Raw genomic sequence first — 13,356 nt, forward strand, 5'->3', positions numbered from 1 at the left:
TAGAGAGCCAAATTCAAGATCCGATCATTTCGAGATACCAGGACACACTGCGTTTGAAAGACTGGAGATCATAGACAGCAGGAAGTACAGACAGAGGGAGACAGTTCCAGAGTTGACCTGTTGCATAAATGAAGGACTGGGAGTAAGGGTTAACTCTTGCATTAAAGAGCTGAACAGAAAAGGGATGAGAGTTTGCTGCTAGATGGGTGCTACGTGCCCATCACAGAGGTGGAGGAATGCATGCAGACAGTTCAGAGGAGCAGTGACCATTAAAGTTGACATGGAAAAGAGATAAAGATGCAACAGTGCGGTGAAGAGACAGAGGTTGAAGGGTGTCAGTAAGAGGAGGAGAGTTAATGAGATGTAAAGCCTGTGACTCCACCCTGTTGAGAAGAGCTGTATGTGGGGAGCCTCCTCACACATGAGAGTTGTACTCCACACTGGGGCGGATAAAACCCCTGTAAAGAGTCAATAATTGTGCATGGGTAAAGAAAGAACAGAGTCGGCTTAGCACGCCTAATCTCTTGGAAGCAGATTTTACAAGAGATGTAATATGATCTTTTCAAGATAAGTCCCGAGTAAATGAAACCCCAAGCATGTTCAAGGATGATGCAGGATTAAGCTGAATATTATTAAACATTAGTGGGTATACCTGTGGAAGATTTTGTCAGGTTGATAGGTGTAAGAACTGAGTCTTAGATGCATTAAAAACAACCAGATTATTTTTACCCCAGTCAGAGATACGAGCCAAGTCAGACATTAGGTGTGCCATAGCTTCATCCCTTGTTTGTTGAAGTAACTGCTGAGATGGGCGTTGCAGGAATCGAATGGAAAGGTGAAGGGTGGAGTCATCAGCGTATGAATGGATAGGGTTAGATGTACAGCTTAGAAGGTCATTGATGAATAAAAGGAAGAGAGTTGGTGATAGGACAGAGCCTTGAGGAACACCACTGTTGACAGATCTAGGAGAAGAACGATGGCCGTCTACAACAGCGGCTAAAGGACAACCAGAAAGGAAGCTAGCGATGAAGGCACAAATAGAAGGATAGATACCATAAGAGGGCAGTCTGGAAATTAAAGATTTATGCCAGACTCGATCGAAAGCCTTTGAGATGTCAAGTGCAATGGCAAAGCTTTCGCCAAAGTCCCGAAAGGAGGATGACCAGGAGTCTGAAAGGTAGGTGAGAAGATCGCCAGTGGAGCGACCCTGACGGAACCTGTACTGACGATCAGAAAGAAGGTTGTGATAGGAAAGATGCCTTAAAATTTTTCTATTGAGAAATTACTCGAAAACTTTTGAAATACAGGACGTTAAAGCAATTGGACGATAGTTAGAGGGTTGGGAGGGTCACCCTTCTTTGGGACTGGCTGACTAAGAGCAAACTTCCAGCAAGAAGGAAAGGTACAAGTTGACAGACAAAGGCGAAAGAGTTTGCCTAGGAAGGGTGTAAGCGCAGAAGCACAAATCTTGAGAACAACAAGAGGGACTCCATCAGGCCCATATGCCTTGTTAGTATTGAGGCCAGTGATTGCAGAAAATACATCAGCTGAAGAAATTTTAATGTCAGCCATGAGGAAGTCAGAGGGGGAAAGTGATGGAGGAACAGCACCAGAATCGTCTAAGGTGGAATTGGAGGAGAAAGTCTGAGCGAAAAAATCTGCTTTATCAGTAGAAGAAATAGCTACAGAACCATCAGAGTCGAAAAGAAGAGGGAAGGATGATGAGGTAAAGTTGTTAGAAAGGTTTTTGGCAAGGTGCCAGAAGGAGCGGGAAGATTTTGAGTTAGAGAGCTGAGAGCATTTAGTACGGATGAAATTATTTTAGCAGAGCAAAGATGGAGGGATGGGGTGGAGAGGTATATGAGAGAGGGGGGTGTGAGTTGGGAGCAGGGCAGTGAAATGGCGGGGGACAGGGCGACTTGGAGGCGATTTGTTTGTGGCCACCCCAAACGGGATTGAGGCGTCTGGCAATAGATAGATAGATAGATAGAAGAACAGACTTAGCATGATTCTGGGCAGAAACGTAAAGATGATGTGATTCAGGGGTGGGTTGGCTCCGGTACCTTTTGTAGGCCATCTCCTCGTTGCAGACAGGATTAGAACAAGCGTGATTAAACCAAGGCTTTCTTGCATTAGACATTCACCATATCCCTCCACCTTTTCCTTGGCCTACCTTGCCTCCTCCTTCCTTCAAATTTGCTTAGATATACCTTTTTCACCACTCTATTGTCATCCGTTCTCTCGATGTGACTATACCATCGCAGTACACTCTCTTCGATTCTGGTGTCCACAGACTTCCTCACTCCACATATTTCATGAATCACATTACTGTATTTTGTATCCTACCCATTCTCTGTACTCCATATATATTCCTCAGCAGTCCAATCTCCACTGGTTTCTCTCTTGAATTTTCATTTTCATGCCACACCACAGTCTCAACATCCATATGTTAAAGTGGGCACTAACACTCTTCATTTAAGCCTCACACAGCTGCAACACTCAAGCCTCTGTTTCTTATCAAGGCCTTCATAGCACCAGCTACTTTCCTTCCTTATGTCACTCTAATTTCCACCTCTTTTGCTCATTTCCCTCTCTTTTCTGTCACTGTACCCAGGTATTTGAACTCTCTCACCAATTCCAGTCTCTCTCTATTCACTGTAATATCACACCATGAGTCACCTTCTCTCTTGATAACCGTCACTTAACTCTTTTCTACACTTGAGGCCCCTCGAACCTGAGGGAGCTAACCGACGAAATCCTTAAAAGCCAGAACACACAATTAAAGTTTTGGAATTTGGGAGGAACAGTATTTCCATAACTACTGAAGATACAAGAAAGTTCTATATCCAAAAAATAATTGTACTGAAGTTGTCTATCAGTGTATGTGAAGAAAAAAGAATGGCTATTTATTTGTTCTTAGAATTATGTGCAGTAATTACAATTACGTCATAACTGTGTCATAATTAAATTCGGCCTAAATGATTGTCATTTTGCCAAAAGTTAGAGCAATCATAAATCTAAATAATGATAGTTCTTAAAGTTTGTTAAATTAATAATCCATCTATCTATCTATCTATCTATTGACAGACGCCTCAATCCCGTTTGGGGTGGCCACAAACAAATCGCCTCCAAGTCGCCCTGTCCCCCGCCATTGCACTGCCCTGCTCCCAACTCACACCCCCCTCTCTCATATACCTCTCCACCCCATCCCTCCATCTCATCCTCGGCCCCCCCCTCCCTCTTCCCCCCTCCACCTCACTCACATACACTCTCTTCGTCAGTCTTTCACCCTCCATCCTCTCCACATGGCCAAACCACCTAAGTGTGTTCCTCATAACGCTTCCTATCACATCCACATCCACACCACAACGCTCCTTTATATCCTCATTCGTCAGCCTGTCTCTCCACGTGACTCCACAGGCTCCTCTTAAATAACTCATTTCCACTGCTCTCACTCTTGACTTGTGTCCTTCCAACAATGTCCAAGCTTCACTTCCGTACGTTAGAGTTGGTATCACAATACTGTCATGTAGTAACTTTTTCACTTCCATGCTCACTTCCCTGTTTCTTATCACTGCTTTCAAGGAACCAGCAACCTTTCTTCCCTGTTGTACCCTTTCAAGAACTTCACCCTCCAAACCTCCATCCTTACTCATCACACTACCCAAATACTTAAACGTACTCACATTTTCCAATTCCTCACCATCCAACCTCGCTGTACATTCACTAACTTCACCTCTCTCAAAGACCATCACTTTACTCTTCCCTACATTCACCTTTAGGTTCCGTTTCTTACACACTCTCTCAAACTCATCCACCAAGCCTTGCAGCTCCCCTTCGTCTTCACTCAACAACACAGTATCATCTGCAAACAATAGTACAGGGAGTTTCCAAACACTATCCTCTCTCACCAGGGCCACTCCAACATCCACTACCCTACCTTGTACCTCTTTAATTACCCGATCCATGTACAGATTGAACAACCATGGAGACATGACACATCCCTGTTTCAAACCAACTTTCAAAGAGAAAAATTCACTTAGTTCACCATCCACACGCACTGCAGCCTTCCCACCATCATACATACTCTTCACAGCATTCAACAACTTCCCATCTACTCCATATATTCTTAACACTTTCCACAATCCTTGTCTATCCACCCTGTCATATGCTTTCTCCAAATCCATGAAAGCCGCATACAACATCTTTCCCTTCTCTAGAAACTTTTCCACTAAAGATCTAAGAATGAATATCTGATCTACACAACCTCTTCCCTTCCTAAAGCCTCCCTGTTCTTCTCCAACTAATTTCTCTGTTCTTTCTCTAACTCTGTCAATAAGTATTCTACCATACACTTTTCCTATTATACTAAGAAGACAAATGCCCCTATGATTACCACACACTTCTTTTTCCCCTTTTCCTTTGTACAAGGGAATAATTATACCTGACTTCCAATCCTCCGGGACTCTACCTTCCTCCCAGGCCAATCTGCACATCTTCCACATCCATTCTACTACTATCTCTCCCCCATGCTTCAGCATTTCACCACACACTCCATCAATTCCTGGGGCTTTCCCCGATTTAACTTTCTTCATTGCTTCCACAACTTCTATCCTACTGATTTCTTCCTGTCTTCTCACCTCCCTCCTTCTCCCAGCCATTCCCCAGCCACTTATACTCGCATTACTTCCATCCTCTACGTTCAACAATTCCTTAAAGTGTTCTCTCCATCTGCTCACTTTTTCTCTCTTCTCCACTAGTAATCTACCATTTTTATCTTTCACTCCCCTGCTAACTTCACTTCCACCCTGTCTTACTCTTTTCACTTCTCTCCAGAACATTTTCTTACAGTCCCTCCACTTTACACTCAAAATTCCACCTGAAATGCATTTTTTGGCATAAAATATTCATAACATGCTTCATTGCAATGAAAATAATTGTAAATATCATTTATTTGGAAAAAACAGTTACAACATTCACAGAGACAGTACTCTTGCCTGGCAGGATTGCTCATGGACTTCATCATTGTTGATGCAATAATATTACTGTTTCGACTCCTGAAGGAAACTAAAGACGCTTCACTGTGTTCTTAATTAAAATTATTGACTGACAAGGCTATCTATCTATCTATCTATAGCCCGACGCCCTAATCCCGCAAAGGGTGGCCGCAGACAAAACGCCTCCAAGTCACTCTGTCACCCACCATTTGACTCCCCTCCCCCCAACTCACCCCCCCCTCCCTCATATACCTCTCAACTCCATCCCTCCACCTCATCCTCGGTCTACCCCTCCCTCTCCCTCCCTCCACCTCACCTACATACACCCTCTTAGTCAGTCTTTCATTCTCCATCCTCTCCACATGTCCAAACCACCTCAGTGTATTTCTCCTAATCTTCTCAACCACATCCACATCTACCCCACAACGTTCCTTCACTTCTTCATTCGTCAACCTGTCCCTCCACGTCACTCCACATGCTCCTCTCAAGTAACTCATTTCCACTGCTCTCACTCTTGACTTGTTCCCCTTCTTGCAAGGTCCACGCCTCGCTTCCATACGTCAGGGTAGGGATCACAATACCATCATGCAGTGACTTCTTAACTTCCATACTCACCTCCCTATTTCTCATCACTGCTTTCAGTGTACCAACAACCTTCCTTCCCTGTTGTACCCTTTCATTTACTTCATCCCCCAAAGTTCCATCCTTACTCATCACACTACCCAAGTACTTGAATGCACTCACATTCTCCATATCCTCACCATCCAACCTCACTGCACACTCTGTGACTTCATTCTTCTCAAACACCATAACTTTACTTTTGTTTACATTAACTTTCAGCTTCCTCCTCCTACACACTGTCCCAAATTCATTCACCAAACCTTGCAACTCCCATTCATCTTTACTCAACAATACTGTATCATCAGCAAACAGCAACACCGGAAGCTTCCAAATCTCATCCTCATTCATTAGGGCCACCCCCACATCCACTGCCCTACCTTGAACCTCCTTTACAACCCCATCCATATATATATTAAACAGCCATGGAGACATTACACACCCCTGTTTCAGTCCCACATTGAGATCAAAGAACTCACTCAGCTCACCATCCACTCGCACCGTAGCCCTAGCTCCCTCATACATACTCTTCACAGCACTCAACAATTTCCCCTCCACTCCATATATTCTTAATACCTTCCACATACCTTGCCTATCTATTCTGTCATAAGCTTTCTCCAAGTCCATGAAGGCAGCATACACTTTCCTTCCCTTCTCTAGATACTTCTCCACTAAACATCTTAGAATAAATATCTGGTCTACACACCCTTTTCCCTTCCTAAATCCCCCTTGTTCTTCTCCGACTAGCTCCTCTGTCATATGCCTAACCCTATCAATGAGTATTCTACCATATATTTTACCAGTCACACTAAGAAGGCAAATACCCCTATGGTTACCACATACTTCTCTCTCCCCTTTTCCTTTGTACAGAGGAACAATTATACCTGATTTCCAGTCCTCTGGAACCCTTCCCTCTTCCCAAGCCAATCTACACAACTTCCATATCCACTCCACAACAATCTCACCCCCATACCTAAGCATTTCACCACACACTCCATCAATTCCTGGGGCCTTTCCCAGCTTAATCTTCTTCATCGCTTCCACTACTTCCGACCTACTGATCTCTTCCTCCCTCCTCTCATCTCTTCTTCTCCCAGCCATTCCCCAACCACTTATACTCACACTGCTCTCACTCTCTACATTCAACAAATCCTCAAAGTGCTCCTTCCATCTCCTCACTGACAAGGCTATCCTAATAAATTTAAATAGTAATCACCAACAGTATCAGTCTTTCCTGACAATAATCTTCATTTTCTCATGATTATTGAAGTAGCAATGTTCACACTCTTGACAAAAACTAAAGACGCTTCACTGTGCTCAACTAAAATTATTAATGACTGACAAGGCTACTATACTGAACTTAAATAGTATATAATCACCAACAGCATCATTCTCTCCTGGCAATACTCTTCATTTTTTCATGATTACTAGCGTAACAATGTTCCAACTCCTGACAGAAACTACAGATACTTCACTATGTTCTTAAATTATTAATGACTGACAAGGCTACTACAATAAACATCAACAGTAATCACCATTAGTATCATTCTTGCCTGGCAATACTCTTCATTTTTTCATTATTCTTGGCAATGGCGGCATGGGAAAACAGACTGGGTCTTCCTCACTCCCCACCCGAGTCTGTGAAGTCATGGCCCAAAGCTCTCGCTATTCGATAAAGCAGCGCGGGAGGATATGGTCCTCTATGGTCGGGCGTATTGAGCTTGTACTTATGTCACGGAAAGATTCGCTTTTAGATACCTGGGTATAAGGCTGATTTTAGCATGCCAAAAATGAAGCCAGAGAGATCCATATCCACATAGTAGTCAGAGGAAGGATGCAAGATACTGCTTGCGTTATTAGCTCCATTTTTTTTACTTTCGTCGGTTAGCCCCCTCTGGTTCAGGAGGCCTCATTTACTCTCAAGCGGAGCGCTCTAACCCACTGAGCCACGGCTGCCACAAAACATGTCCATCCGGTTCGAAGGACGTGTTTGGTGGCAGCCATGGCTCAGTGGGATAGAGCGCTCCGCTCTGACCGAAGGGTAGGAGGATCGAATCCACTCAAGGGTCACTGGTAGACATCAGGAAGGGCATCCAGTCATAAAATGCTACACGCCTTAGCCCTTCGGGGATACCTGGTGTAAAACCATTTTTTTTTTTTTTAGTCTACCAAGTTCTTGTCCGGTATTTGCAAGCAGCACTGCATCATAACCATACAACAAATTTGAGACATTCCATCCATCACCATTTCTTACCGACGCAATCCCTCTCTCCATTACTCGTGTTTTTACTTCTCTCATCATCCCATCCATATATACAATTATATTGAATAACCATGGGGACATCACACAACCTTATTGCATGCCCACACTGATCATGAACCATTCACTTAGATGTCCATGCCCCACTACCATCATCAGAACTCTTAACGGCACCTTGCAGCTTACCTTCTACACTGTGCATGAGCAAAACCTTCCACAATCCTTCTTTGTCTACTTTGTCATATGCTTTTTCCACATCCATAAATGCCATAAGCACCTTATAGTCTTTCTCACAAACCTTCTCCACTGTCTGTCTCACAGCAAATATGTGATCTACACATCCTTTTCCACTCCTAAAGCCACCCTGCTCATCACTCACTAGGATTGCTAATATCTCTCTTACTTTCTCTATAATAATTCTTCCATATACCTTCCCTACAACACTCAATAAACTTATGCCACAATAATTCTTGCACTCCGCTCTCCTTTATTGTTGTTCAGGGGTACAAGCACAAGGGATTGCTATATTCTCTGAGGATCCCCAAACACAGCCACACTTCACCTACCCACAACCCACCTGTACAAGTGTGGTGGAGCACTGAGCAGCAGCCATGTGTAGTGGTGTAATACCATCCTGGTCAGCACAGTTGGCCTTGGCTCCCCGGCACAGCAGAGTTACTATACACTGGATCCGATTTCGCAACACCTGATACAAGAACAAGACATGGGATTAACCTCTGCATTCTAGTGACATCATCATTCACCATCATCCGGACCTCCTTTCCTACCCTAGGGCAGGGTGAGGAGTAGCAACGACTAGACAGCCCAAAATTGCTCAATCCAATGGGCCACGCTTCCAATCACTTACCATTCAAGCCCCCGGAATCCCAGCTCTATTTGATACTCCAATTTATTCCTGCTATCTCCTACTTTACTCAATTTGGTAGAAACACAGCCTTTTCAACCACCTCAGAATAATAAATTTCCCAAAGCTGAAAAATATTGTCAGTAGGTAGCTAGATGCATAGCAGTAAAACATGTCACTGAATGTAAGGTGTTAATGACAAATGAATTGCATGAAAGTCGTAAAGGTAGACAATAAATTTTTTCTATGTCCCAGTCTTCCCCTACATTATGATACAACACATGGCCTGTAGATGGGAAGTTGTTGAATGCTGTGAAGAGTATGTACGATGGTGCGAAGGCTGCAGTGCGTGTGGATGGTGAACTAAGTGAATTTTTCTCTTTGAAAGTTGGGTTGAAACAGGGATGTGTCATGTCTCCATGGTTGTTTAATCTGTACATGGATGGGGTAATAAAAGGGGTACAAGGTAGGACAGTGGATGTTGGAGTGGCCCTGGTGAGAGAGGATAGTGTTTGGAAACTCCCTGTACTGTTGTTTGCAGATGATACTGTGTTGTTGAGTGAAGACGAAGGGGAGCTGCAAGGCTTGGTGGATGAGTTTGAGAGAGTGTGTAAGAAACGGAATCTAAAGGTGAATGTAGGGAAGAGTAAAGTGATGGTCTTTGAAAGAGGTGAAGTCAGTGAATGTACAGCGAGGTTGGATGGTGAGGAATTGGAAAATGTGAGTACGTTTAAGTACTTGGGTAGTGTGATGAGTAAGGATGGAGGTTTGGAGGGTGAAGTGCTTGAACGGGTACAGCAGGGAAGAAAGGTTGCTGGTTCTTTGAAAGCAGTGATAAGAAACAGGGAAGTGAGCATGGAAGTGAAAAAGTTATTACATGACAGTACTGTGATACCAACTCTAAAGTACGGAAGTGAAGCTTGGACGTTGTTGGAAGGACACAAGTCAAGAGTGAGAGCAGTGGAAATGAGTTATTTAAGAGGAGCCTGTGGAGTCACATGGAGAGACAGGCTGACGAATGAGGATATAAAGGAGCGCTGTGGTGCGGATGTGGATGTGATAGGAAGCGTTATGAGGAACACACTTAGGTGGTTTGGCCATGTGGAGAGGATGGAGGGTGAAAGACTGACAAAAAGAATGTATGTGAGTGAGGTGGAAGGGGGGAGAGGGAGGGGGAGGCCGAGGATGAGATGGAGGGATGGGGTGGAGAGGTATATGAGAGAGGGGGGTGTGAGATGGGAGCAGGGCAGTGAAATGGTGGGGGACAGGGCGACTTGGAGGCAATTTGTTTGTGGCCACCCCAAATGGGATTGAGGCGTCTGGCAATAGATAGATAGATAGACATGGCCTGTTAACACTGTAGGCTTCCATGCACGTATCCTTTTGAAATACAGTATGTTTTGCACAACTGCAAGAATTAAAGTCTCCATAATGTTATTATCACACATATTATTAATATCAATATACCACAATTTCCCTCAGTAAAACAAAAAAGAATAGAAAGGTGCACTACACAAAATATATCATTCAGAACAAGGCACGATCAGACTTCGTATGCCATCTAGAATACATCCCAGTGACTCACCAGAGCATGAAATGGGGTCTGACTGAAAGAGTCTGTGAGGCCAAGATCAAAGCCAAGGTAACAGGTGAGACGTTAAGGATGAACTGTCATAGGTGATATGTCCAGTGTGAGATGTAAGGGGTGATATTTCAAGAAAGCAATGATAAGACTGAGATGTCATGTGTTAGATGTCAAGGGTGATATATAATAAATGTGAAGACAGGAGCAAGACATAAAGAGCAGGCTGTCAACATAGGGAAAAAATGAAATAAAATAAAATAAAATAAAATCTATGACTCACCAGGATGTGAAGTGGGGTCTGGTTGAGAGAGTTTGTGAGGTCTGGGTCACATCCCAGGTCAAGGCAGAGATCGGTAAGCTCCCGTGTCTTGACCCAGTGCAGCAGACTCCCACCCTTGTGCAGGTCCTTTACATCAAAACAGATGTTACAGGTCAGTATCATTATTATGAAACAACAACTCACACTCATGAATAACAAAGTAGGGAAGTGAAACTCTTCAGAAAGTTCTTACTATATGTTCTCCTTTTTCATATCCTCTTCTGTAATGAATTCCATATTTAATTACAAAAATAATGCCTATTAGAATTCTATCTGTCTATCCGTATACAGCAAGATGTCCTAATCCTGTAAGAGGTGCCCACAACAAACTGCCTCCATGTTGCCCCGTCCCTTGCCATTTCGATGCCCTCCAACCAACTTACACCCAACTCTTTCATATACCTCTTCACTCCACCCTTCCACCTCATCCTTGGTCCCCCCTTTCCTCTCCCCCTCCACCTCACTCACATACACTCTTCTAGTTAGTCTCTCACTCTCCATATCTCTCCACATGGCCAAACCACTTCAATGCATTTCTCCTAACACTTTCTTTCACGTCCTAATGGCAATGATTCGGAGGCTATGTTTATGATGGAAGAGTTGAGGGGTAGGATGGGACTAGAGTGTTTTGGTGTTGTGATGAGGAGAGGTAGACTGAGATGGTCTGGGCATGTGGAGAGGATGGGGGATCATAACTAGGTGCAGAAGGTGAGAAGTGTTAATGTTCGAGGTAGGGTTGCAAGAGATAGACTAAAAAAGACCTGGGACGAGGTCCTTGAGTGTGACCTCATGGATAAGGGACTGAATAGGGTAGCTGCCATAAATCCAGCAGCATGGAGAGCTCCCATTAGGTGAACAAGGTCGATGCATGCAAGCATGTTGGAGCCTTCAAAAACGAATGAATGAACGAACGTTCCATCACATCCACATCCACACCATAATGCCCTTTCAGCTCCTCATTTGCTATTCTGTCTCTCCGTGTAAACTGACTTGCATCCTAACGGGATCCACATGCTGCTTCCATACGTCAAAGTGAGTATCACAATGCTATCATGCAGTGACTTTTTTACTTCCATGCTCACTTCCTTATTTCTTATCACTGATTTCAATGAACCAGCAACCTTTCTTCCCTGTTTTAACCTTTCAAGTACTTCATCCTCTAAACTTCCATCCTTACTCATCACATTACCCAAGTACAGGCAAACCCCAATTTACGATACCCCTCGATGTGATACTCCAGAATAGTGATGGGGGTAGAAATACCACCCAACCTCCCCTATCGTAGGCCTACCCTCAGTTATGGGATGGGTTTTGATTTTATTTTACCGATTTTCATGATACATGTATTTTAGACTTAAGTTTTGTGTTTAGGTTGATTTATAAACTGTTTCTAGACACAGATTAATATGTTTTAGTCACAGGTAGAGTGAACACTATCATTTGGGGTAAGGACTCTCGCCTATCAGACGAGGCATAAAACAGAGTGGACAACTAGGTAACTCAACAAAGAATATTTTGTTTTTGACCACTGAACTGTCATCTACCCTATCATGGAATACATAATAATAATTTGAAATAAATATTAATAATTACAAAAAAGTTGGTGAATAAATATTTCATGCACTGATGAAAACTGTGACATCGATTAATCATGAGTTTACATTTGGACTGTTCAAGGAATTTCTAAATAAATGTTGGAAAATATGAGAGAAGAAAATAAAGGAGCTCAGCAACCAGAACAGCAGCTAAAAAAACATAAAGAGGGGCCATTGAAAATGCAATCCCGATCACATCATCAATCAATAAATCATGAGTTTACATGCTGGCTGTTCAAGGAAAAATGCTTTGATAAAGCAAAGGAATTTCTAAACAAAAGTTGGAAAATAAGGTACAAGAAAATAAAAGAGCTCAGCAACCAGAACAGTAGCTAAAACATAAAGAGGGGCCATTGAAAATGCAATCCCCATTGCATCAGCGATTGATAAATCATGTTTACGTTCAGGTTGTTCAAGGGAAAAAGCTTTGAAAATACAAAGGAATTTCTAAATAAATGTTGAAAAATAAGAGAGAAGAAAACAAAAAAGCTCAGCTACCAGAAGAGTAACTAAAACGACATAAAGAGATGCCTTTGAACAGGTTATCCTGATTGCGTCATCGATCAAAGAACCATGTGTTTACATTCGGGTAGTTCAAAGACAAACACTTTGAAAATACAAATGTATTTCTAAATAAATATTGGAAAATAAGAGAGAAGAAAATAAAGAAGCACAGTAACAGAAATGACATAAAGAGGGGCCGCTGAGAAGGCTTTCCCAATCACATCATCGACAGCATTCCCCGTCAAGGGAATTCCCAGTATAAACATCAACAATCCTCCGTCAAAACAATTGGCACCTTGGACGGCTCTGCATCATTCATACATTATTACTATGCATAACAGATGTTTATTTTATTGTCCCGGGACTATCTGATGGTGGGATTGTATACAATGCTGCTGCTGCTTCTTTACCATGTTTGAATACAAGTCAGAGATCGCATTCTCCAGTGAACTTGACTGGGTACAAGCAAGACAGGTACTGGTTTTAGGCTTAGGTTAACTTCTTTTACAGCTGTTGGGCCATTTAGATTGGTTTAAACTTTTCTTGGACTCATATGGTTGGGTTTAGGACTTGGTTGGGATCCAAAGCTCAAAAATGTATCCCTATACAGTAG

At 42.9% G+C, this 13,356-nt stretch overlaps 1 protein-coding gene across 1 annotated transcript in view; it reads right to left on the reverse strand.

Annotated features, from left to right (window-relative positions):
* Positions 1-13,356, reverse strand: part of LOC145418066 (85/88 kDa calcium-independent phospholipase A2-like) — a 118,011-nt gene that overhangs the window by 86,678 nt on the left and 17,977 nt on the right. The window contains exons 6-7 of the mRNA XM_080286598.1: positions 10,606-10,731; positions 8,453-8,581 (exon numbers count right to left, since the gene is read on the reverse strand). Coding sequence (XP_080142724.1) covers positions 8,453-8,581; positions 10,606-10,731 — 255 coding nt within the window. The remainder of the gene's footprint in view (positions 1-8,452; positions 8,582-10,605; positions 10,732-13,356) is intronic.

Source organism: Coenobita brevimanus, chromosome 112 (assembly GCF_032717465.1).
Source record: "Coenobita brevimanus isolate Jiangsu-jjx chromosome 112, ASM3271746v2, whole genome shotgun sequence".
NCBI lineage: Eukaryota > Metazoa > Arthropoda > Malacostraca > Decapoda > Coenobitidae > Coenobita > Coenobita brevimanus.